Genomic DNA, 27,534 nt, shown 5'->3' with positions numbered 1-27,534 from the left:
AAACATTCGGGTTTAAAGAATATTCAGACTGTTGAAAATTGGTGACTTTGGTAGTCAAAAAATATGAATCAGGATGTTGAATAAACTTTGTCCAAATGAAGTGAGGTTCACCTATGGAAACAAAATGTTCTGCATGCTTAGTTGAATTGGCACAATCAATAATACTGGAACAAAGGTTGAAGAGTTTGAGAGTTCAAGTGGTGCCAGAGGAGTTGCAAAGAGGCTGAACTTAATCATACTCAAAGACATACAAATGCAATAGCTGAGAGAAATATTTTGGCAAGTTGAATTGAACCATGGCCTGGATCAAGCTTTTGCTAAACACTGGGCATTGACCTTTGTGGTGAAAAACACTTCCAAGCCATAATATGGAATAATCAGATTGTCCAGGTTGAACAAATTCGGGACAAAGTCTGGTTTGAATATTTATATTGTGAATTTCCATTTATAAGCAAAGACACATTTAATCAATTTGCAACCATTTAGGCCTCACATCAGTACGTCAATAACTTACACACAGAACTGTAGCAAATGTCCTGATAGGGACTGAGATTTAAAAAAAAAAAAAAGAAATATACCACAACCATGTTGGTTAGAATAAAGGTGTAGCATGTATGGAGTCAGTCACGAAGGTTGTTGTGGTTTTCAACTAGCCCAACCACATGAATGCAATAGTTTCCATTAGTCTTTAGAACCCCTTCAACAAATTCCAATATTTCATCTTTACTAGTGATGAAAATATGTTGGGTAAGCAAGCATCTTGATGAAAATGAAGGCACTGCTGCAAGCAGTTAGGTTGAAAACTTGGCAACACAACGCAGCTGCAAAATACCCAACAATATGAGAGCAACGTTCAAGTCTCTTGTCCTCGTCGCATGAATTGATGTACTGTACAGTAAGTATCCTGGGAAGTTTCCTTCACCCGGATGAATCCAGCCTGCTTCCTGGATTGTTATGATGTGACATGGATGGGGAGGGGGCAGCATGGCAGCAGCTGCTGCAGCAACTATACAAACGGATTAAGAAATATGGGGGTGGTGGGGGCACTCCACAACAATTGCCCTCCAATTTTCTTGACAAGTCCATGGAAAGTATTTTACTCTAGTCTGTTGAGCATTTAGACCCCGCCCCCCCCACACACTGTGCAAGACTTAAAGAATAAGGCCTCCTTCTTTGCTTTTGTCACGGGATAATAAGACACCACATTATGTTTGAGCTGATTTGAAGCTCGACTGTATGTTGTCGACACTGTGGATGTCATTTGTAACTTCTGATATACATTCCGTAATCACATCTGACCAGACCTCCATTGATCCAAAATAAAAAAATACTTCAATTAATCATTTAAATAATTTGTCACAAAAGCAAACAAGCCCTAATCCACATGGGCGGATCTTACTCATGCATGGAACTCATTGCTCAATGCATGTTTGCATGACACTCAATCCCACAAATGCATTTACAAGAACAAGGTCATTTTTTTTTGCCTTTTGCAATACGCAGCAACAGAAGATTTGGTTTGGGTCCAACCTGAATTTAATCCTGTTCACCAAATTCATTTGTAATTTAGTTCAAATGCTCAATGTACAAGATTTATTTTGGTTTTCCAGTTTTTTGTGCTTGCGCCTGTTTGAGTATGCAGATATGATTTGATCTTAAAATGTTGGGCATTATTCAAATTTCCAGGAAATTTTTTTTTTGTAACTATTTACATGATTCAAATGCCCAGAAACTCATTTTTCAACAGTGTATTTACATGATTGCCTGGTCATGTAATACCCTGTAAGAAATAGCACAAGTTGGCGCAAATTCCCCCGGCAAACTCGATACCGAGTTCCGAGACATTCGAATAATGCCCCAAATTTGATGATACAATCATATCTGCAGGCTCAGTGAGCACATAAATCAGACAGGCGTAAGCAGAAAAAAAACAGGAATGGAAGGGGTAGGAGCGCAAAGTTTGACTAAGCGGTAAATTCCAAAGTACATGCTGAGTCCAAACGTTGAGAAGTAAAATCCTGAGCATTTGAAAAACCAAATTCAGAAATACTTTTGGTATATACAGTACGATAGCAATTTGTGATCCCAAACGTAGAGGACAAAACTTTGTTCATCTCTACCCAGTAAGCTTGGTGGCATCACCCCGTTTTGGCGGTGCGGGTGGGGGTCCTCGTCGGAGCGTTGCATAGCCTGAGATGTTCCCGGACATGTAGCCGTCATTTCCTCCGTTGCTTTGCTTTTCCTGTTCGAGGAGCAGCTCGGGGGGAGGCGGCGGCAGCGCCATGTCATCCATCGTCCCAGCAGGGTCCGTTTTGCCTTGCCTACCCACGGATTTTCGCTTGAGGGTCCGGTTTAGATCGGCAAGGAAGTTGGGCTGGCCTGAGCTGCCCTTCGGTGAGGTGGGTGGAGGTAGCTGGGGCGGTGGTGACAGCGGTGGGGGTTCCGGTGTGGTGTTGCTACGGCGCACAAATGTTGGCGGAGGAGTCTTTTTCAGGGAGCTCTTACCCCAAGTGGAGTTGTTCATATTAGAGACTGGTGGGGGAGGGGGAGGAGGAGGGGCTTGAGGCTGGGGGTTCACCACAGCTACCCGTGGAGGTCCACTACTATGAGAATCACTCCCAGGAGGAGGTGGGAAGAGCTCAGACGGTGGCGGCGGAGGAGGGAAGTTGACACACTCGGATGGCGGAGAGGGGAAGTCATTGCCGGATTGCTTCGCTTGGCTGACTTTGGCCTGAAGAGCCAAGGGCAGGTTGGCCAGGTTTAGCTTGCCGGGTTTTGGTGGTGCACGGGGTCCCCCTGAGGGATCCTTTGACGGAGACCCAGTTGCGCAAGATAGGGAGGATGAAGTCGTGTTGCTCTGCGGGGCAAACTTACTGAGGAGGTTCCTCCTGGATTCTTCATAGGACGCAGACGAGTCAGATTTGATGCTGGAGTTTCTCTGGGGGGTCGGAGGAGGTTGTTTACCTCCTAGACAGGAGGGTGACGTCCTCGCAGGTGATCCCATGTTCCCAGAAGGAAGCGGCGGGGGCGGTGGCGTCGGACAAGAGGCAGGGGCCAAGGGTGGTGCTAATGGCGGAGCTGGGAAACCACTACTGTTGACAATGTCCGGAGGGGGTGGGAACTCTGACGACTGCAGCTGCTGACTGCCAACAGGCTGCCATCTTGGTTTGGACTTGACCGCAGGCGGAGAGACGGGAACTTTGGTGTTCTCCGTGTGATTGGCGACTTGGGTGGAAGCCCCCGGAAACTGACTTGCCAGCTGTTTCACCAAAGACGAGACTGGGGGGGTTCCCGTGGAAACAGGAGGAGGCTTCGACAGACTGTGCTGCTTGGGAAGAGTCGGCGGAGGCTGGCTGGAGGTGTAGCTTGTCTGGAGACTAAACTGCTTCTTGAGGGGTGCGGGTGGAGGAGGGGGCGGCGGGGGTGGTAGCCCACCCAAGGTGGATGGTGGCGGGGCTGGTGGGAATGGTGAGACAGGTGACACAGGTTTGGGGGCAGTATGAGGAACAAATCCTGGGCTGAAGGATTTGGGTGCTGCCGCCGGTGGAGGTGGTGGGAACTGGGCCGCTGCCGGAAGCTGCTGGGGAGGAGGGGGTGGTGGTGGTGGAGGAGGTGGTGGTGGTGGTGGAGGCGGCGGTGATGGATTAGGAGCAGGAAGTGGGGAGTCTTCAACTTCTCCGTTTGCAGACAGGAGATCTCGTGGTGGGCTGGGAAACCTTTCTTTCAGCGTATGCTTGAGAATGATCGGATACGTCGACTGACTGATGGGACCTGCCGTTGATGGGGGCGGGGGAGGAGGGAATGCTACTCCATTGCTCTGTGGACCCATGAAGGCAGCCAGGGCGTTTGGACTCGGAGGGCCGAACTTCAGTGCAGCCATGGCGGAGCCGGGGGTCGGCATAGACGGTGGCGGTGGAGGAGGAGGAGGGGGCGGGACATTAGTCCTTGCTGCAATGTGATTGACATTTGGTTTGATGTGCACCTTTGCGGTGGGCGCTGTCTGCGATGGGGGAGGTTGCATCCTGTGGTGACTGCCAGCCTGGTTCTGGTTCTGCAGCCTGGTTATTGTACTGAACTTGTACATGTTGAGTGCTGGAGAGTAGTGTGACATGGTTTGGACTGGGGGTGGTGGAGGTGGTGGAGGAGGAGGAGGAGGCGGTGGAGGAGGTGCTGGCTGTTGCTGTGGGGGACACACGTGGCTGTGTGGTGGCTGTTGGGACGGCGCAACAATGTAGTTGCTTACTTTGTGTAGCGGCTGATTGTAGTTTGTGTGCGTCTGCTGCTGTAGTGATGGTGGTGGAGGCATTTGGCTGTAGCTGTTCACAGGGTGTGCCGGCTGTTGGCTGGAGCTGCTCATGGTGTGGTGCTCCTGTTGTTGCGGCGGAGGCTGCTGCAAGCGTTGAGGTGACTGTGGCTGCGAGACTTGTTGAGGAGACTGTAGCTGCGAGACTTGTTGAGGAGACTGTAGCTGCGAGACTTGTTGAGGAGGCTGTAGCTGCGAGACTTGTTGAGGAGACTGTAGCTTAGGGGGCAGGTGCTGCTCAACTGTCCGTGGCTGAAGTTGTTGCTGGGGATGAGCCGGAGGCTGAAGAGGTTGAGATGGAGGAGCCGTTGTCGAGTGATCGACTGAATGTTGGCTGTGGTGGCGGTGACTGTGGGAGGCATGTGGCAACGTAGCTCCTCTGGAAGCCTCCATTCGCATCTGTTTCAAGCAGAACATGCGGTGATCACGTGTCGACGACCGAAATGGAATTTCTCCTTACAGACAAAAAAATAAATAAAAATACCTTGGTATTTTCCTCCAATTGAGTGCCTCTCTTCCATGCCTCTGAGAAGATGGAACTCACAACACTCTGGGAGCGACCATGAGCAGACCCCGTGTCCACGCCACTGTCTGAATGGCCTGAATGATTAGATTGTGATTCTGGAAGCACAAATAAGGATGGGGAAATGGATTCTGAACTTGAAGTACATAACATCCAAATGATTCCTATTGAAAATGACCTACCGGGTATGCTTGCAGAACTGGATCCTGATCGGATGCTCGAGGTAGATAGAGAGGACCAATCATAGGCAGCCTCTGTTCTTTTCATGGCCTCCTGATAGTTCATATAGAGCTGTTTCCCATACTGGACGCAGAAAAACAATCCCAGAGAGGTTTTGACACCACCAAAAAAGAATTTGTTTTGGACGTAAATCTGATGTTTCGGGGCTTACCTTTGCAATTCTAATTCCATTCACCCACTGGTGCAAGGTCCTGACATCATCGCAGCACAAATACTTAATATACTGTGACTTCTTTTGGATCTGTGGATGCTGTGTGACAACAACACATTTTGAAGAATGATGAAAAGACACACCGTGAAGTACAATGATCGAGTTTACCTTCAAAGCCAGGCAGTAGTCAGTCGGTGCTTTATATTTGCTGCGATAGTCTTGACCATAATAGACATTAACGTGGTCCAATTGCAGGAAGCACACGAGATCTCTGGATGCCTTCAGGAAAAAGAGATGATGTGCATAAGATGCGGAAACTGAAATCAATCTCCGCAGAAATTGCAATGAGGTCCCTCCCACACAGGAAATAAAACTGGAGACTCTCACACACCTTAGCTTTGCCTTTTGGGACATAGTAGATTCCAGAAGCCCTGAGGAGAAAGTAGCGCTTCTTCCATGACTTCTTCCCATCATCCTTCAGCCACAGCACACCTTCAATCTCAGGCACTGACACGGAACCACCACAGAAGCACTCCTGAAAATGGATGTTGAAAAAGTCGCGTTTATTCCCCTCGAAGGAAAACGTGTCATGATGTGGTTGTTCCTCTCACCTCTAATAAAGCTTCCTTATTTCTGTCAGCCATTTCTGAAGTCTCCTTACGGCCCAACAAATAGTTCTGGATGGAGAAGGGGGACGAGGGAAGTCAATCTCAAAATGTTCTTTGTGATAAATAATATGTTCTGATGAATGTTTCGTTTGTGGAATATGAATTAAACACGCAGAATCCACCTGTTTTTATCAGCCATTTTGTCTCAGGTCATGACCAATTACGGCTCAGCAGTTTTCTGTAGCTCAACCGAAATGGATAAATATTTTGCTGCTTAAGTCATATTCGTCAGAATGTGATTCGGCTAGTGGAGGCAAACGCAACAAATTATTGAAAAGACAATTTTGGGCTTGACTTCCCTTTTAAGTCAGGTAGCTCACATGTTCCAATAAATCATTTATTTGCATTGACTTTGCTTTCGAGATTTGACCTACTTCTAATTTTCCGCGCTCTTGTTTGCTCTTTAAGTATGCATTGACTATATGTAGCCTGACAAGAGTATTTAGCATCCGAGCAATCTCCTTCCTGCTTGCACGGAGGTTAGATACCTGCGGGTTCTTGAAGAGCGCATATTTCTCGATGCGCTCAATGAACATGAGCTTGTTGTGACTGTCCCGCGTCCAGTTCAACAGATTTTCCACCAAGTTCTCGTGATCCTCGAAAATACGTTCTGACAAAGAGAGAAGACAAGATGTTTTTAGCAGGTTTCGTTTTCCCGGTCAAGATTATGCATTTTAATGGGGGTACAGGACATTTTGAAAAATGTCGTTTTTTTTATTTTTTTTTAGTGCTGATTCAAATCAGTTATTATTTTTTAATTGTCCTCAGAGTGCAATTGTAGTGTTTAACTCAGACACAGGAACGTTTGCCTTCTGGGGAATTCTACCTTCATCCAGATGATTCAACAGCTCAGAAGTAGCAACGAGTCACACGCATTCATTCTCTCAACAATTTTGATTTGATTCACTGAAGGCAGTGCTTCTCAATGACTTTCTTTCAGCCCCTCCCTTGGAAGAACATTTCCGCAACTCTCAAACGTGATTCATGATAACCGCTGTAAATAATAGTACAAATGAGAAAAGCATTCCCCGCCCCCCTCCCCCTTACGGTTTGAGAAGGAGCGACTTAAAGGATCTTCTTACCCATCTGCAGCTCAGTAATGGTTTCCACCAGCGACCAGTCTGGGCTGTAGCCACAGTGCGACTTGTCCAGCAGACTGTCCAACACCTGCCTGACCGTCTGCCTCTCATCCACCATCATGGTCTTGGAACTCTCATCCGACATGTGCACCCGGATCACCAGCTGGGAAGGTCAAAGATGGTTTGAGCAACTGTACCTCAATACATATTTTACGCGACCTAGTTTCTGGATCCGGCGGGTCGCAAACACTGCGGTCTTAACGGGTCACAGTGTGACCATTAAAGACCAACTTCCAGTAATCTGGTTTTGCATCTAAATCACAGCAAAAGTGGAAGAGGATTAAACTCGACTTGAACGTGACGAGCACATGCGGGTGAGCGGCTTGAGTAAAACCCCTCAAATGCTTGCCATTTCCTCGAGCTGATCCCAGCATTCAACCAACGTGTGGGTTGAAGAGAAATTTGGACGAATGACAACACTAAGAAAGCCGCAGACATACACGGGGAGTTTAGCACGTCTGGCCAAGCCACTCAAAACAGAAATGAGCCTTACTTTGAAAGCTTCAATGACGAAAGGACGCCCAAAATTGTGAAACGTTTGTAAAACAGTGAAGCATTAATCATTTCACTTCCTAAGCTTTTTATTTTGAAATGATATGGCTCCATTACGGAGAAAGAAGCAGCTGGTTTCTTGAAGAAACAGGGGAAGCTTCAAATGTATGCACCCTATATCTCTTTTGCAACCTCTTGCAGATGCACGCTCACGATCAAATGCTGCAATGACCTACTTTCGGGGCTGTGAATGAAGTTCACAAAGGAACGCAGGATGCAGCCGATATGACAAGACGGCCGTATCAACACGAGTCGGACGAGCTTCTGAGGACACGCAAAAGGAAGGAGGGCCTTACCTTTTTGACCTGCGCCTCTTTGATTTTCTCCAGGGCCACTCGGATCTTCTCTGCCTTTAGCTTGGCGGCGTGCTCCTCCTGAATGGTTGAAATAGCAGCGCGGTTAATCCACGCACGCGTTGGACTATTTGTAACCTCCTCGCCATCCCCGTGAAGTCCCTTAAGAAAGACTCGGTAAGCTCAACTTCCACTTCAATGTAATGGCGCCACCAAAAGGTTTTGTCGAACTCACCTGCCCCCTCCAACAAGATGCCATCACCTCCATTCTGCGGGTTGCCAAACAAAACACCTCCTTGTGTCCCCGAGTGAATAATGGATCCAAAAACAAACGCCGTAAAGCCAAATCTCATCAATTACGACATCGCTCCGCTGGAAAAGCCAATTTCCTTCCGGTATCTATCTGTTCCATCAAATATGGCGCTTCATTCGTCGCCTTCTCGATTCTTTCGCAGCAGCAGCAGCAGTTCCCTTTGATCCCTTGTATGAGGAAAAACGAGACAATACGAGGGGATCCCGGGAGAGCGTTACGGGCTTCTGATGAGCGTGGGATTACTTCACAAAGCCTCCTTGCTCTCCAGTCACGGATAGGACCAAAACATCCAACTTACAAACGTAACGCCATATAAGGAAAAATACCTTCAGTTAAGACGCAGCCATGAGATAATGCGAGCAGACGTGCCAAATGAACACAATTAGACTGCTAACATGAGGAAAGAAGACTTGAGTCTCTCTCTCTCTGGTTTAAGAGTGTGACCAAACGAGGGACACCCACAAAATTGCAGTTCCGCCAATCCAGAGAGCTCCATTTTCCACGACTGTCTCTCTTTGAACCAATCAGGCTATGGGGGTGGGCTACCGTGACCACGACTGACCTCAGCACTAACGCATCAAGACAAGGATGGAGAATTTGGGTAAAATGTTGAATATTTCAAGTAGTGTGTGTGTGTGTGTTAGCCTCAAGGTGGGGGTATCGAGGAGCGCGCCTCAAGCCTCTTACCGCCTTGACCCAGACTACTGTTTACACATGACTGACTCAAGCAGTGTTTGGCTGACACGTACTGAGCAGCGGCAAGCTTTTAGTCGTCCTTTGGTGTGTGAAACAAAGTCACGAAGGTTCCGCAGTAGCTTTAATCCCTTTCACATCTTCGTCTTTGCTGCTTCTCACACACGCACACGGACACACTTCATCTCGTTCGTATCCCAAAAATGGAGCCGAATGCAAGCGGCAACGCAAACTACACAATGAAAATCTGATCCTGACTTTTTAGTTCCGCTGGTTAGTTCATTCTAAAACGAGAACCCTTGAGAAAGGCATTGAGCCTGTGTTAAATTCAAGGTCAGACAGTCCGCCAATGCAAGAGAAAAGTGATTGTGATGTAGGTAGGCATCATTGTGAAAAGCACAAGACGCATCGGTGACGTGCAGAAAAGCAGAGAGGGTGAGCATTAACTCAATATAGACCAGAAAAAAAAAAAAAAATCACCTTAGTCAGGAGGTGAGAAGGCTTTCCAGCTATGCTTTTCAGAATAAGCGAGGTTTCTTGGTCCAGATACGAGTGCTTGGGGTGAGAAGAACAAAACATAGCAACCAAGAGGAAAGGAAAAATGAAGACGTCAATGTTTGGTCATTAATAATTGTTGAACAGGGAAAAAGTTCGGGATATTCGGCTTTGGGTGAAATTTCAGCGCAAGCTTCAAAGGCACTCAAAGCATTCCAGTGAGCTTCAGTTGAGCTTTTCGAAACTTTTCAATGTCAAACTGTTCAGTGTTTCCATAGTTTTTCTTGATCGGAATGGGCTTGATCCGATAAAAAATATTCCGAATAGGGCGTGAAGCATTTCGATTCCGATCAGACTTTTAATCCCATTAAATGCGTCCATGTTGTAGTTTGAAGTGACGCTACATCCCACTGCAGCTGCGTCTCATCTTTTGGGTGGCTTTAAAATGTCTGTAGGTGTTCCTAATATTGCGGCTGGCGCATGTATCTCCATCCTAACAATATTAGGCAGTGTTATAGAAAAGATTAACACGCATGCGCACGCACAGAGAAACACACAAAGACACACACACATGCACTTACAGTGGCCCGATCCACTTCATCCTCCTGTGAGGTGAAGTCAAGGCGCCGCCTAGCCCTTTTACCGTCGGCCCACCGCAGTGTGACATGCTGCAAATGTGCACGTGTGTTGATGAAGGTAGAAGAAATGATGCAAATATGAACACATGCAAGGTGGTCTGGGAGGTCACGGCGCATGCCAAACTTCACTGAATGAATGGAAACATGGATTGTTTCTCACTTTCCTTGTGAACCTTGCCTTCAATCATTCATTCAGGAGCAGTCACGCTTAGAAGATTACAAGGCACTCATTAGCAAACCACTCGGAGCAATAACAATAAATGTGCTGTATTGCATGCGGCGGCTCACATGCTTTGCGGTTAAACGTACACAATAACAAGCAGATTATAAATGTTCATGCCATACCTCTGTGCTGGTTTGGTTTTGTCTCTGTAGGGTCGGGCTGCTCCTTCCATCCGCTTCACCGCCCGTCGTCACCCCTTTATCAATGTCCAGGGAGTCCATACTGGACGCCGAAGCGCACGCCGAGTTGACGCTGGAGCGCTGGGACGGAGCCTCCTGTTCGCTGACCGCACCCACTGAACCCGTCCGCCGATGGTGCTGCCCGCCGCCGGACGAGCCGGACGAGGGACGTCTCATGGTGGTGGAGGAGAAGGAAGACGAGGACGATGAGGACGACGAGGACGTCTGACGCGCCGCTTCGTCCATGCTGAGCGAGGCCTTCTCCAGCTGAGAGGTGATGTCGTCCAGGGAAATGTTGGAAGCCACAGGGCGGGTGTTGACACCGCTGCCGCCTCGCACCGTGTTGGCAGGAGATGCCCGAGTGCTGCTACTGGCACTTCCTGTTTTTTTGAATGCATTTCTTTACAAACGGTGTGAAGCACGCCATGCCAAAATGTCAATTTGAAAATAGGGCTCAGTTTGTATTTTGAGAAATGACCCTAAATGACCCCAAGGGGACTAACCTCCACTGCTGCTTCCCCCTCCACTGGTGCCCGGCTGCTTGGTGCTGGCACCGCGTCCCCCTGGAGCACGCTTGCTCTGATTCCGAGAGTTTGGCTTGGAAATAGTACTGAGCTCCTGTTCTATGGTACACAAGTCAGCCATCAGAGCATCCAAGTCCACCGTGTCGCCTTGGTTCAGTGCCTCTGCATGAAAAAGAGATAGTTCGTTTTTTTCGATGAAGCAAATTGTCCCGTTAATGAGATGAAGGCTCTCACCATTTATGTTATACATTGAGAACCGGTAGGAGAAGTTGGCAATGTTTGTCTCTTGCCTGAGCGGAGGCTTCTGCAGTGCCTTCTGGGGCCTGCCATCATCCATGCTCTATCAAGAGGATAGAAACAATTCCGGTAAAACCAAAACAAGTGGCATTCATTTGCTTTGTAATCCCACACAAGATTGCTCGTATACTTAACAAAATGGAGGTGGTCAAATAAAAGGCGAGTTGCTAGGACACAGAGTGTGGCAACTTACTATAGTTACAGCCTCATCCTCAAGTATATTTGTGTGTTAACCTGTGTGAGCTTGTCCAATTCCCCCAGCCAGGCTCCAAACATTTTGTCCAGGTCTTGGTCCTCCTTGTCACTGTCCTCCTCGGCTCCATGATCCAACTCGTCATCTGATACCTGCTCCATCTAGCAGACACATCCAAAAGGCAAGTCGTTAGTTGAACATGCACATTTTTATGCACACTGAAATGTGAATTTTAGCTCAGGCTTAAAGTCTGAAACTTTGAGTGGGCACCTACTACAAACCACAAGAATCACATGATGCTGCGTTACCATGGAGACAATGTCATGCAAAGCAGTCTGGCACACGGTAGCAAGTGGAGAGAGGCAGGCAAAGCCAAACCACTGCTGCGCGCTTTCAAAAGGTGATGACACAGCGCCCTCTTACGGGCTCATAGGGAAATAGTGAAACTGCAGCTGTGTGCCATTTCACCCATATTCGAGACGTTGACTCATTAAGCTTGTTTTTTTAAATGGGCTGATTTGCATTTTGAAGTCTGCTTTATATTTATTCAACAGAAGAGATTGATCCACCAATTATTTCTTAAGAATGAATAAATATGTTACAAATGTAGCAAAAACACGAGGACCGATAAATACAAAGGGCTGCCAGTTTAGTGCACACTTGTAAAATAACAAATTAGGGCGAGACACTGATCATGCTCATGGCTTTCATCAACAATACACCTTGATAAGCGACTGTGCAAGATGGTGTGCTGACATTGCTCATCACCTTCATCCTTATTTATCTAAAGAGTATGATTCCATCCACTATGTCACAGGTGTCAAACTCAAGGCCCGGGGGCCAGATACGGCCCGCCACATCATTTTATGTGGCCCGCGAAGACAAATTGTGCATCAAATCCGTGTGTCATTACTAGAATTGCAAATTGTCTTCACTTTTAATAATATCTTATTTTTATTTTAAATATTTGACTAGTTTTTACTCGTCTGATTTGAAAACGAGTTATTTGTCGGTTGGTTTTGTAGCTTTTATTGTATATAATATGAGGTGCTCATACATTTCATTTTATTTATTTATTGTTTTTTATTTATTATTTATTGTTTGTGCCTTCTTGTTTTTATTTTGTGTCGTCTACTTGTATGTCTCGTCACCGTGGGATAGAGGAAACGGAATTTCGGTTTCTTTGTGTGTCTTGACATATGAAGGATTGACAATAAAGCTGACTTTGACTTGACTTTGATTTATTTGGGTTGACAGTCATAATGGCCCTCCGAAAGTAGCTATGACTACAATGCGGCCTGCGAAAAAAATGACTTTGACACCCCTGCACTATGTGGAATGAACCGCCATGCCAGCTTGTACCGAACAATGTGCTTTAAACTACTAAGTCGCAAGAGATAGACGTAGTGACATGACTGAATCACACCTATTGTAAAATACTTCACGACCAACACAGAGTCAGCAAAATGTTACCAGTTGTCTTGATCCAGTACCTAAACGACCCCCCTCCAGCCCTGCTCAACTAGCGGGGGACTACTTAGGATTATATATACACCACATGGTCTTTTGATCTGCATCGAGGTTCATTTGGATTGTCTAGACTTTGTGACACCAGCATTGCTGCAAAATGAGTTAGCACATCCAACGTGTGCAAATAACTGCCTGATCAACAAACCGACGTAGCCAACTGCAGAAGAACTAAGGCGCACATCAAACACGTCAGACATGACAATCGATTGTGTGTATTTGTGCAAAATTAGACTGCTTACACATTGGCCTTGGGTGTAGGAGAACCAGGAGAGCAGAATGGCTTGAATCCAACTGTGTGCAAACGCTCCCTTTTTACAAGTGTGTTTGGACAGCAATCAACCTGCAGTTCTTCCAGACTCATTTGCCAGTAGACACATATACATCAATGAATATGCTAATACTTTCCAACTGAAAAAAAATCAAGACTGACAAAATGGAAGGGAGGAAACGACAAAAACAGAAAGCGGGTTGCTGTCGTTCTAATGGAATTGCATCCTCAGTGCAGTTTTAAGTGAATTACCACCTGAGCCAGTGCTTTTAAGATTAGAGACTATGACCCGAGGGAGGTTCAGGGACGCTTGGAAAGCACGCATATGTCCTAAGGCATCATTTTCAACCAGACAGCATTGGCCTTTCATCTGCCGAGGTCCTGCTCTTTGGTCTGAGCGTGACCCACACTAATCTGTCTCCTGTGAGTAAGGGTGGCGAAGGGGTCAGGAGGTTGCGATGGTGGGGGTTCAGAGATCGCCAGTCCCTTTGCTGCTGAAGGCTGAGCGGAGATGACAAAATGTCGCAATGCTCTCTTTAGACAGCCCTAAAGAACGTGAAGACACGAGCACATGATGAAAAGCAGGAGACTATTTCTATCTTTAGACACTCGTCAGAGTGTTGGGACATCTGAAAATAAGAGCGGGGTGTGTCGTTTTTCCCTCAGTCTTAGTTTTAAGTATGCCAACACTCACACATACAATAGGAAGCCTTGAACTACTTACATGCTCCTCTCAAATTTTCATACCTAGGGTCAATGAGAGTTGAAAAAATAAACTTGCTGACTCTGCTCATTTTCAGGCACATGACATGGAATAAGTGATGCTGCCTGAAGACGACTTTGGCACCAAACAGAATGTGGATGCTTCCAACTGCAAGTAAGCTTTATTTTCCATGGGTCTTAGAGGATTCATTTTTGTGTCGGCCAATGGCGCGTGATAGATGTTTATGATGAAATTGAAGATTAAAGTGGAAAAAAAAAAAGAGCACTGAAATGTTTTTCATATTCGTATTTACCAGGTTACTTTGTGGCTCACGAACATCGAAAGTCTCTCAAAGCTGACTTCTGTGCAGACAATCCTAAACATGCCAATCACCAAAATAAAAATGAGTATACCACCACAATGTAGATAACCGTTAGCTTAGCCTTTCCTATTCTTCTACTACTACTCCACAAATATGAGTGACGCCAGCATGTCGTAGCAGCCCGGCTAATTGACGTGCATATGTGGCGGCCATGTTGGAAGGGACAACGTTGGCATAGAAAATATTGAAACTTGTGTATTACTTAACCATATGCTGCACAATGTGCCGGCATCCTTTGTTTTTGATTTACTTGCCATCCATACATATGAAAAGGCCTTTGCCCCTACTAGCTTATTGACGTCGCCACCTAGGCTAACATCTGTGGTCTTGATGCCATGCTGACTCTCACCGATCAGTCTTAGGACTGTGACTTTCAAACTTACCAATGAATCCTTTCCTGGCTTAGTCACTCAGGAAACAGGGTGGTTGGCAAGAGAATGAAAAACACTATTGTCCCCTATGATGACTAAGTTTGAGACAAGCCCTGGACCTGGTTACATCCTTCCACATGCAGAAGAGAGCCAGCCTGAGCTTGTTTCTCCCAGGCCAATGACTGCAGACATGGCTAATGCCTGACCAATTGTCCAATCATTCCTTTCATGCCCAACAAGAGGAATGCAACTATGACTCATCCTCTAGCCGTCAACATGTGTTGAATTACTGCCATTATGCCTGCAAAAATCACATTTTCATCAATGGTCAAGACAAGCTAGTCAGGATGAGACCAGGTTAAATTGTTTGAAATCTTCCAAATTTGTGGTGGTTCAATTAAATAGAGATTTTCCAATTTGATTGTAAATGGACCCCACACACAAGCAAATGAGAAAAGAGGAGAAGCTATCTCGAAAAGATTCCTATTTCAACGGACACAATATGACACGTGCCATAAATAAGGAGCGACGACGACGGAAGGTCGCAACTGATGGCAGATGAGATGGGAGGGAGGGAATGAGGGAGTCGCCTCCATCTGAATAGAGAGGAGAGTGCAATGGGGGCGACCGAGTCCAATGTCGTTAGTCAACTGGGACTGACAATGTGCAAGCAAAGCAGAAGACGCACATTTACCCAGCCACACTTTGTTAAATTAGCGCACCGAAGCGTAGCATGACACAGTCAACCGCTCGGGCTTACACACCCAATTACCAAGGAGGGGCACAGAAATGGCCACTGAGAGGGAAAGAGGGGAGGCCGACAGATGGACAGCGAGGAGAGTCAAAATGAAATTGGTCAGCAGATGCAATGAACAACAGCTCCCCGAGATCAACCAGAGAACGTTTGTTTCCATGGTGACCGCTCTCACTCTGCAGACACGTAACACAGAGCACTGCAAGTATTGCCAGTCACCACTGCGGCGACGGCGGCGACATCACATGATTCATTCGCTTGGTCATATCAGCACAAGCATAGTAAAAGAGTGGTGGGCAATTTTCTTAATGATGTCGAGCGGCCCGGGCACCCATCCGCCATTGTCGGCCAAACCAGACCGCAATCGCAATCATCATTCTGTCATGGAGTCATGATATTTTAACTGCACCACCCTCATCGCACACATAGTCATCACAGAAGAAAAAAATGCAATTGGATAAAAATGATAAATGGTTTGCAGTAAATATCAGTGTGATTAAATCTATCCTGGATTTTCATTTGTGGCCAAGGTAAAAGTTCGTGAATTTGATTCATAGAATATGTAATAATTCAACATTTACACACAAACAACCAGCTTCATTAGTAGTGAATGATTTTTTTTTTGCCTTAGCAATGCGGTTAGCCACAGAGTATGATGCTCTCAAGGCTTTATTGAAGAGCCGCTCGCTGCATAATTGGCTTTGTGCATGATAAATCATTTGTCCCCATAAATCTATATTTCAAGTGGGTCTTAGGTATTTTCTGTGAAATGCACCTTATTTTTCTTATTGGGCTCAACTGAAGCTTTTCCCCTTTCAAAGAAACTTTCCAACTATTTCCTCATGATACTTGCTTGAGGATTTAATATTAGTGTCAAGGTGACATTGCGTTAAGAGTCAGTCAGACGAATGAAATGGAGAAAAGCGGTCACTTTTCAAAATATTTTCATCCTCGGTTGGTAAATAATCCCCAAGTTTTCTGTTTGTTTATTTTGTACCGTTGGTCATATGTTGAAGTCCTACTTGTATATTAGGATAGTCGTGTCAAACGACACAATGATGCACTTTTGTCAAATAAAACCAAAGTGAATCAAACCGTGACGTACAATCAATGCAAAGTGATTCCACTCCATACTAACTCAATTTAGACAAGCACTAAGCCAATTCTTTGCTATTATTTGCACGAGAGGAAAAAAAAAATGGCTTCAGTCCCAGACGCTATAAGGTTTCATAATGATTCAATGCTTTGAGAAGGGGCTGAATGTCTGCTACCTATTTGATAAAAATGTCGTGGCATAAACAACACATCTCAGCAAAACACACAAATGGAGAGCTTGTGCATCAAAGCCAGAAAATAAACTATGAAGGTGATAAAAAGGGCTTCAGCTACTCCACTTGACCCAAATGAATCTCTCGAAATACATTTCTGCATCTGAAAACAACAAGGTGCAAACATTAATACGCTGCTGAGGTCAGCACAAAATAACCCGTTCGGCCTCTCGTGTCAAAGTCTGTCACGGTTGGTGCTCGCATGGCTTCACTTAAGAGGGAATTATCTCCTGAGGCTTGGCTCCTCTTTATTTCGAGGACGCTTTGACTGAAGTGCATACGGCAACAATAAGTGCAACTTCCGTGGTTGTTTGCGATCACGGTAAGTTGTGCATTTGTTTTTAAATGAGCTGACTGACAGATGTGCACTTTATTGCCACCATCCATTAGTCACCCCCGGTTTACAGGAACTCTTACTTCTGAAGTGGCTTGGCCCTCTTCCTACTTGAGGTTGCAGGTCAGTCGAAACCACCGCTCCACTCTGACGGGGGCCTTTAATCCGCTGAGAAAGAGACAAAAGGACAAGCAAAGACATCAGTCACGGAAATTCCCCAAACTCAAAGATTGCGGCAGAGGAACAGAACAAGCTGGCAGCTGGAGGAGAGCAGACTGATCCTTCTGTTACGAGAACGCAACAGATTCATTTGCAGAGTGAAGTGCTACCCGGTATAGCTTGGAAGCATTAAGTTGACTCCGATGCTTCGCTCTCACAGAACACCATGTGACCATGTTCATTTACGACCACGATTGTCTCCGAGCCTTTCATCCAGCCGCAAATGCAATTGAAGTAGACTGAAAAGTGAAGGGAGAGAAATCAGCTGCTGGGAAGTATCAGAAAGCACTTTGCACTAGCCTCAGCTGTTTTTTTTCTTTTTTCTTCTTCTTCTGTGCAGCAACTGCTATTCACACCACAGCCTCCTTGCACAGAAAGAAACACTGTGACTGCATATTTCCATAGCAAACACACGCCAGGCGCCGAGTTTGCGTGTGTTGTTTGTTAGCACACACACACGTCACCAATGCCCCGCCTCCTTCCAGCTGCCTGATACAAAGTGTGCACAGTCAACGTGTAATAACACTCCATCAGCGTGGGAGCAGGTGTGGCAATGACACATGGACCAGTGCAGCTGCAGAAGAACAGTTGCTGAAGCCACAACAGGCCGGCCGGCCGGCCGGCCCGGGGTCAACTGGCAGCTGCTCTCAGGCGCAAGACAAAGAAACCGTGTCATGAAAAGGAACTGAGAAGCAGACAAATATATAGATTTTTTTTTTTTTTTTTGAAAGACTTTAAAGTACCACTGTGATTTGTATAAATTAATTGATCGGACATCACGCCACACCCGACGACTTCACCGTTGGTTTCACCTCATCTACAAATCCATACTCGGGATGTCACCTCCCCATCTCTCCTCCCTCCTGCACCGTCATCATTGTTCCCTCAATCTAAGGTCCAGTCATCTTATTCAATTCACCAGTTTTCGGTGGAAACTCCTTCCATTTCTCTGCAGCTTCTGATTGGAATACTATGCAAAATACCGTATTTTCCGCCCTAAAAGGCGCACCTAAAAACCTAAAAGTTTCTCAAAAGCCGACAGTGCGCCTTATAGGCCAGTGCGCCTTATATATGGATCAACTGATGAATTTGTTGATCCATACTGGTTGTACACAGTGCTCTGCCAAAATGTTTCAGTACGTTTTAGTACGACTAGTAAATTACAAGGTCGCATCGCTTCCCAGCATTACGGCAACTGTAGTCAGGGGGCGTCACCGAATAGCTGTTGTACCCGCGAGGCTATTTCATGTCAAAATAGGCTGCTCTGTTAATGTTTCGAGTAAATCTACGGATCGATATGGAAGGGAAACATAGGTAAGTAGTACCAATGCGTTAGATCGAACTTTAGTCAGTTCTGATCATTTTATAGGAGATCGTTTGAGAAACGCGATTGTTTACACTTTGCTGAGGCTCATGGGAGATTGCGAGCTGAGGCTCGTGAGACTTTGCGGATGGCTAATGCTATTGCGATAGCTGCTATACGTACCAGGCTATTTCATGTCAAAATAGGCTGCTCTGTTAATGTTTCGAGTAAATCTACGGATCGATATGGAAGGGAAACATAGGTAAGTAGTACCAATGCGTTAGATCGAACTTTAGTCAGTTCTGATCATTTTATAGGAGATCGTTTGAGAAACGCGATTGTTTACAGAGGGCTCGTTGGTTATTGGCTAGTGGATGCATACCGCAACCCTAGTCAACCTCAGTTTGATGCAGTATAGCTTCTATTTTATGCGCCTTATAATCCGGTGCGCCTTATATATGGACAAAGTTTTAAAATGGGCCGTTCATTGAAGGTGCGCCTTATAACCCGGTGCGCCTTTTAGGGCGGAAAATACGGTACCCTGAAATTCACTCATCATTTACAGTTTTCAAACCAAAATTGCAACAAGTTTTAACCGACTCTTGCAGCTGTTAGTTTAAAGCTGTTGTTATATTGTATCGTTTTATTGCTCTTGGTTGTTGTTCTTTATTTTTGATTGTGTATGTATATAACAAGGGGTAGAGTCGGATAAGCTTAGGCTTCCTTCTACTCCCTTTTGAACAAATATGAATTTATTATAAAGGGAAAATTATAATGCAATATCATTTTTTCTTTTTTTTATGTTCTAGTGAACTATGGAGTTATGATTTTCTGTATTTTTTACTTTTTTCTTGTATTTCTTTTAATGTTCGAAACAAACAAACAAACAAACCTTGTTTTATGTATTGTTCTTTGGGTCAGGCCGCAGTTGTAAATAAGAACTTGTTCTTAATTGTTTGCCTGGGTAAATAAAGGTTAAATCAAATCAACATTTAGAATCATTCAAGTACAATCCTAAACGCATGAAAGCCAGAAGCGACATAAATGCACAGTCGAGACTTTTCAGAAAGAGAGGACGCCTTGTTGGGGGGAGGTTAAAAACAACAACATACGTTAAGACGCCACTTTAACAACAGAACAACTGTAGTTGTGAGAACAGGTGTGTCCTTGTTCGCCCACGCTTCACAACCATTAGCCGCACTCCTCATTTCCTGTTGGGCCAGGAAGTCCAAAAGGGGAAAGGACGACAGCCATGATGATGTCATCGGAAAAGAGAAAGACGGGACTGTTGTCGGAAAGGACAGTCAATGACCACACTGGCTTGAATGCAAACACAGAGAAGGAGAAATGAGCACAAACCAATGCCATGGCCATTCTTGTCAGTCGGCTGATGGATGCATTAGTATTGATCAGCGCGTTGCTTTTAGTACGGATGATAATCTAAACAAGTCGAGGCTTTCCCTTGGTCTGCCCAACACATAGAAACCAGTTTGAGTGCAAATAATATCTTATTACGGTTGAACGTCCAACAGCAAAGTGCCTGTAGCGCACATCACAAGGCTAGCTTGAATTGTAAAGGAGGTCACGTCTGGTTGCCATTACAAGGGGGCTGATCTCCCTTCCTCGGCGGGATTCTCCACGCTTCGTGCAGAGAATGCTCTGCGAGGGAGAGAACACACATGGTGAGAATTATGGAATAATGCTGCGTCAGGAATGTTCTCACGGTGGCCCGTGGGGTCTGATGGAGCGTCCCATTGGCTGGCTAGCTGCCAGTAGGGTTTGGAGAGAATATAACACGCACATTACAGTGTTCTGTCATACACGGCCTCTTGCTGTGGCCCCTATTATGACTCGTTGGTAGGTCCGAAACATCCATCTCATTTGAATCATCTTTGCATGGAATGGCAGAGACTAAACTGAACAACATCACATTTGAAGTCTGTCACGTGCAAGAACAGTACGGGTCGAATCAAAATATCGATAACTAGATACCTACAGATATGAATAAAAATCATACTGTATTGATATTAGTTCAGAATATCAATACTCCTCAATGACGCTAGGGGGCGAAGTCGTGCCAGCTACTTACATGAGAAGCAAGCCCCTGAACGAGGGAAGTATTCAACAAATTGATTCTCTATATACTAATGATGGGCAAATGAAGCTTCAAGATGGTTCATGAACCCATTGTTGTGTTTACTTAGACCTCTAGATGGCACTCTCTGTTCACCAAAAGAGCTGACTTGCCATTTCTTAAAACCCTCACTTTAAACCAACATTGCCATCTAGAGGAGCCAAAGAATACAACAACTGGTTCATGAAGCTTCGTTTTCCCATCACTACTATGTATGTACATTTCTACTTTGCTAAGTATATGGACGTGTTCAAAATAAACAAAGGAGCAGTAAGGCCATATTGTGTAAAATTGTATCGAATGTTAGAGGTGCGTATAGTATCGGACCACGTATCATCTCGCCAGGTTCACAAACAGCCCGAGAGAAGAGCAGAACAGAACGGGATTAGAAAGCTACTCAGTTTGAGTCATTCCAGACTATTTGTCGACAACATCCTTCCGCTCGGATTACGCCTACAGGTTTGAGTGACTGTCAAGCGACTTTTTCTTTTTGCGTCAAAAACGCGTCAATCTGCCGCATCTGCTTCTTTTCTTACATTCTAGGTCACTGCTATTACAAACAGAGTCCTAAATGAAACCTCGTGGCAAAAAAGACAAAGAAGATCAGTGGGCCTGCTTGCCTCCATAAAGTCAATGATGTGAATGACTTCTACGAGCTGCCAAGCAAAACCGCCAGTGACCTAAACGTCCTAAATCCATTTACACTTTTCACCCCGTTGCTTCCAGATGCTTTGAGGGCAGGCTGCCATGCATGCACATCCTCTGGTTTCCCCACAAACTTGGCGCTCAGCATCACGACGACGCTCTCTCTCAAATATTAGACTGATTGCAGGCAAGAGATCTGATGGGGGAGGTTAGGCTTCATTGCAAAATCTCATGGAAAAACAAGCCACAGAAAGTGTCTGCAGCATTTTTCAAATGAAATCCAAAAAGCACTTGAGGGAAAGTAAACACCGTTGACCAGCACAAGACCTGGTTGAACTCGGTCGACACCGGCGATGTTTTTTTGTAGAGTAACTGCGCAGCACAGGCCATTTAATTACGGCAATACGATGATGAGGAATAAGTCCTCCTCCCATATCGACACATCACCCGCTTCCACCATGCCTTTGCTGTTCTACTCTGAAGTAGCATAATAAGCCTAAAGCCAGACACGTAAAAGGATTCCGGCTTTATTGCGGCGTGACCATGTGAGGACATTTTGGAAAAAAACTCAAATGAATCACCTCTGATGCAGCTGATAGAATGTTATTGCCCCCGATGAACTAGGATGTCAAGATCCCTCTGGTTTCTTGACTTAATGGCAGCCACAAAAACATCTCTCAGCTGTGCGACGGTACAACGACCAGAGCAGCATTTCCTGTCACATGCATCATTGGGTTGAATGACTGACCTTAGATATTATTGTGGAGGGGAGGGAGAAAGGGGGGTTGTTGGAATGAGCAGCAGCCCTGCAGTAAGAAAAAAGTACATAACTACTTTAATAGAGTGCTAAAAGATGATGCTCACACTGGAGACAATCAACTATACCCGCCCTCCAGACTCCCGTTACGCTAACAGAGAGACAAGTCCTACACAAAATGGATGGATAGTTTTGTGGTTTATTGTCGACATGTAAAGTGTGTTTTTCGGGAAATTTTCTGGCTAATACAGGGTCCGGCAAATTGATCTGACACATTTGTAGTTTTAATAAAACGCAAATAAATTGAAGAAACAAAAAAGTTGTTTATTTTATTTTCGAAAAGTACATTTTGTTTCGTTTCATTTCATTTTCAAATAATGTTATTTTGTTTTGTTTCAGTTGCTAACATGAATTGGACCGGTGAGCATTGCGCTTTCATTGTGGGAACGTTTATCAAGAACGAAATCTGTAACCGCAACACAACGAGCGGTCAGACTTAGTAGACATGATCCCGTACGAACTGCAGAAAATGTGGCAGCGGTAAGACCAAAATAACATGATTCGAAAATGAAATGAAACAAAACGGCATTATATGTAGTTTTCAAAAATGAAAAAAAAACTTTCTTTAATTTATCTGCATTTTATTAAACCTTCAAATTATCATTTTGCCGGACCCTGTACAACACGTTTTTTTTTTGTGTGTGTATAAATGGGTAACATTTTTCCTGGTAAAGTAGCACGAAGCCAATTGTAGGTCAATGGCAACACTTGGCCAGAGTCTGCCCCCTTATCACGGAACACGAATGAGTGGAGATCCGCGGGTAGTGTGCCCTCCTTGTGCCTGCTCCCATCAACAAAGTCGCTGGTGATGGCTTCATTGGCAGTTATTCTCCCTATGCAGCATTTTGGAAGGCTTTCTCCAAGATTTTAGAGTATCTAACTGTATTTGTCCATTCCTTCAGAAGAGGATTTCTGAGGTCTTTTTCTTAGCTCACTGTCGAGGTCTGCATGCCTGAACTGACCTTTCTTTAGACACAGTCATCCAAGCGTTGGGTTTTCCAAATCTAAGTTACCGTTTTTTTCCATGTATAATGCGCCCCCATGTATAATACGCACCCTACAAATGGCATGTTGATGCTGGAAAAAAGCCTGTACCCATGTATAATACGCACCCAAATTTTGACTCCTACTTAAGTCCGTAAACGTAAAATTATTTCCGAAAAAAGATCATCTTTGGGAACAACCGGATGTTATTCTGCCGGTCAGTATCACTGCGCATGCGCTAGCAAACTCAATAGCGAAGAAATGTTTCGGATTTGTGTAGGGTACATTGTGACAGCAAACGAGCAGGTGATCGAGCAAGCGTCTGATACGAGAGCATTGTGTTCGTATGGAGCGTGTTTGAAGTGAACAGCAGAGAAGAAAGCGCATCTGTAATGGCGGCCTAAAAAAATTTATCCGGATAAAAAAATTAATTAAAAAGAAGTGTACCCATGTATAATGCGCACCCCAGATTTTAGGACAATAAATTAGTTAAATTTTGCGCATTATACATGGAAAAAACGGTAAGTTCCACGGGCTTCACATGTAGCGGTTTGTAAACATCTGAACTAAAGCTAGGCTAACTGTTAGCTTATCTGGTAACGTTAACGCCATATGTTATTTTTGGAATAAAACACCAGGTTTCATTTTAAATTTGAGGTGTTACGGCAACTCCATTCGAACCATAACTGGACCAGTCGTATGAATCATGGGAGAAAAATGCTCAAATTCGCCTGATTATCTTGAGGACCCCACCTAAGAGGTGCAACCAAATAGGTCAAGCTTTCTTTGTCAAGGTTTATTTAAGCACCACTGCATATACGCTTGAATCTGTGCATGAAAAGGCCAACAGGAAGACCAACAGTTTGTGAAGCAAGAGAGATTTGAGGCTACGCTCACGTCAACTGACTACGGCCTTTGTTTCCAAAGGCTACGGGGCAGCTGCTGTCAAAGGTCAGCAAAATGTTAACAGACCTTTACGTGTACAAGCTAGTGACCGTGTGCGGGGGGGACACACCTAGGCAACACACAAATGAGTTTGCCTTTAGTCCAAACACTGCAGCTGATGATACTCCCAAATTTCCTTGTGTCTTGTGGGGCAGGATCAGGTTCCACTTTGGCCTCTGGTGCACCATCAGAGTGCACCCAAGTGGACGTTTGAAGCTGCATCTGCCGGTTGAAAGGCAACCTGAGGAAATGTACACTGCTGCCACCCCGCCGCCTTGTCTTTTGTACGGGGAATTTTATGCCCAAGGACACGGGTGGCTTGCGGTTTGCTCCAATGCTTGCTTGGATAGTCACGCACGGCCCGTCACGCCACCCAGTTGAAGCGGTTACACACAGACACAAAATGAGTGTTACATTGCTCACGAATTTGACTGTTATTTCTATTCAATCAACTATGTGCCCACAAGCTCTCCCAAAAACAGTGACGGTTGCAAAAGCTTCACTAGAAATGTGAAAAACATGTTACTTGGAGATGTCTAGCTGTTCTTTCCAACTATGTGGAGAGGAAAAATGATGACAAAGCATTCATGTGCTTTTAAACAGAAGCCGTGAAATGACTAACTCCCTTCCAACATATTCTACCTCTGTGCCTGGAAATCTAATCCGGGTCTGCGCTTTTTATGGCTGAGCTGTTCAGCAAGAGCCCAAACATTGCGCCCTGGGGTAGTTAAGTCTGCTGACAAAATGTTTTGCGCAATCCTGTTACATATCACACATGTGTATAGTTTAGATTGACTCATTGCTGATGCAACTGGGGCAATGAATCCAAACATAAGACATTAGATAACAAATTTGTTAACACCATTAAGCTGCACAACTATTTCAGCATATAAAGCAAAGCCAAATGCCCAGCGGAACAAAAACTCGACAGTAAAAATAAGTTTTCCCAGATTCCTCAGCATGTAGAAATCTAAATCCTGCAAAAGAATTAGATAAAAGCTGAAAGGCATCTCACTACAAGGAGCAAGCAGAACACGATCAACGGCACTGGAAGCAAACGTTGCCACCTCACTGTGAAGAATGCAAATCATGAATGCTTTAGGACATAAACGGTCCTGTCTGGGGAATAAAGGTCTGGGCCAAAAGGGTTCTCCTGTCATATTAACGCCCATGCACCATATTTTGGAGAGAGAGAGAGAGAGAGAGAGAGAGAGAGAGAGAGAATACCTTCTCTTGGATAACTTTTGCAGTACAAATGACACACATTTGCAGTGTTGGGAGCCGGCCAGCCGCTGGCATGACATTCCGCTCCCTGCGAAAAACCTTTGAACCCCACACGGTGTGTGTTTGGTGGTGGTCGGGGTCATTTCAGACATTTGTAGCAAATGCGTTCAAAGCTTTTCCAACTAACCTTGGCTGAAACGACACTAAACACAACACTTGGTTGGTTTGTTACCTTTGAATGGATGCTAACTCATGTGAACATAGCCGATACCCAATCCTAGGCGGTGACGTCAACAAACAATGGAGATTACAGCGGTGTGAGTATTTGATAGTGATGAACTACAAAAACACATTCAATTGGTTTCAACAGAGCCCTCGGTCATAAAATTGGCATTTTCATGAGGCCGTACGCGAGACAACACCATCGGCCATGAGCAGAAGCTGCTGGCCTCCCCTCGCTCGCCAGGGTGGAGACAGCTACGCTTCCACAAGTCCATTAAACGCTTGAATAAATAAGATCGTTGCCTTATCTGTTTGTAACCCGACTCCCTAAAAACTGCAATTGCCATTTTCCTGTCGGCCCAAACACCACGTACACCCCTTGTCCCCAAGAAAGGAGTCATTCAATGGCCGCATTAGAAGGGGGGGGTCCACACATCCTTTTCTTAGGGCCGGAGGATTTACGGATGCTCCTTTAGAAATTAGAATAGAGTTTGAGGAAATGCGGCAGACTGGTGCTTTTCTTTCCACTGTCAACGGCGTGCGGCTCAGCGATCAAATACATGGATGAATTAAACAACGGTCTTACCCATCAAGGGCGTTCCCGAACACCACAGGGAAAGTTAAAAAGGAGAATAGAACGCATACACGACCAGGCAGGTCATAATAATAAGAAAAATAATACTTACAGTGAAATGGGACTCACAAAGAGGGTCCTGTCCTCTGGTTGTCTCCTTTCCCGCGGGGGAATATAACAGTCGTGTGGGAAAGATGCGTCACGCTTCTTGGGTCTCGGGAGGTGAGCCGTTTTGGAAAATATATCAAAACTACTTTAAAGTATCCGTCCTCGTCATGTTTTCACGCTCAGTCTCATCTACATGTATCCCAGACCATTAGCCATTCTTCTCCCCGACCGCGTAGGGGACACGCTGCGCGCTGCGCGTCTGTCGTTTCCTGTCCAACCCAGACCAAACGTTGCCTTCACGTCCTACGCATAATCGGACATATAAGTGTCGTATCCAATTGTCGCAAATGTATCGTCGCGTCGGAATGTATAATTACCAGTTTCGCAGTTACTTCTGTTCGAAACTCAATCAAATGCACGCATCGTGTTACGTGCACATAAAACCTACAAACCTTAAAAAGAAAATCGCGACGTGTACGCATTCAACTAGCGACGTTGAACCCCCCCACAATGAAACGCCGCTGTCACTTCAAGACAATAAATAGGACAATCAATTTGAAAGCGGAATACTAGATTGTTATCCACTTCGGCTACCCTCGTCCATTTAAGCAAGGAATGACAAAATTTGGAAAATTCTATGACATTCTTCATTCTACCATCTCTAGACCGTGATGGGCAGAAGAGGCCTCATGAAGCAAAACTGTATTGATTCTGTATTGGCACTGTGTTACTCTATTGTTCAGTAGGTCACCTGCTGGATCATTGCAATCCAGGCAACGTGTTGCATTACTTTATTTTTTAATCGAAGATGAAAATATCTTTGAAATCTATAGTCAATCAACGTGAACGTGTCAATTTTTTTTTCCTTTTTATTGACTGCCCGACTGTTCTCCAAATTGTTTTTTAAACATTTAACTAATAAAAAACTAATAATTCAACAATTTAACCATAATTCATAATACATTTCATAAACTTCCCCTGGAACCCATGAAGTCAGGATTAGGTCGCAAAATTGGATCGTGTATTTTCAGAGTTGAATGTCTCGCAATATGATTTGGCCAATCTTCTCCAATCAATAGTGACGCTTATTGTTAACCGCGTGGATCGTGTCAATATTGCAAAGTTAATACTATCCACTCTCCCGCTAAATTAAATGCAACTTCAACAATGGTATAGGAAATGAATGGATGGCATTAATTTTCAACAAAATTGCCCTTTTTCCAAGTGTGCTGCAATGAATGTCAACAGGTCTCTCAGAACACAAG

At 45.0% G+C, this 27,534-nt stretch overlaps 1 protein-coding gene across 8 annotated transcripts; it reads right to left on the bottom strand.

The window, feature by feature from the left end:
* Positions 1 to 563: 563 nt before the first annotated feature.
* Positions 564 to 26,698, bottom strand: raph1b (Ras association (RalGDS/AF-6) and pleckstrin homology domains 1b). Of its 8 annotated transcripts, none has more exons than XM_037269663.1 (19): positions 26,274 to 26,698; positions 17,178 to 17,262; positions 11,466 to 11,585; positions 11,169 to 11,274; positions 10,914 to 11,096; positions 10,354 to 10,790; positions 9,952 to 10,038; positions 9,356 to 9,430; positions 7,873 to 7,950; positions 6,968 to 7,127; positions 6,374 to 6,495; positions 5,829 to 5,894; positions 5,609 to 5,752; positions 5,386 to 5,496; positions 5,218 to 5,316; positions 5,009 to 5,129; positions 4,788 to 4,924; positions 4,513 to 4,702; positions 564 to 4,431 (listed from the first exon to the last, which is right to left on the bottom strand). In XM_037269663.1, exons 3-19 carry the CDS (start codon positions 11,583 to 11,585, stop codon positions 2,117 to 2,119), a joined length of 4,551 nt encoding a protein of 1,516 aa, XP_037125558.1. In that variant the 5' UTR covers positions 17,178 to 17,262; positions 26,274 to 26,698; the 3' UTR covers positions 564 to 2,116. The 8 variants fall into 8 exon arrangements, with proteins under 8 accessions (XP_037125558.1, XP_037125594.1, XP_037125550.1 ...); XM_037269699.1 differs by having other exon boundaries at positions 564 to 4,419; XM_037269655.1 differs by having other exon boundaries at positions 564 to 4,423; positions 4,505 to 4,702; positions 26,274 to 26,697.
* Between the last annotated feature and the right edge of the window lie 836 nt (positions 26,699 to 27,534).

The sequence above is a fragment of the Syngnathus acus genome, chromosome 2, assembly GCF_901709675.1.
Source record: "Syngnathus acus chromosome 2, fSynAcu1.2, whole genome shotgun sequence".
NCBI lineage: Eukaryota > Metazoa > Chordata > Actinopteri > Syngnathiformes > Syngnathidae > Syngnathus > Syngnathus acus.
Note: the sequence above shows the minus strand (reverse complement) of the source record. Positions and strands in the feature narration are given on the sequence as shown.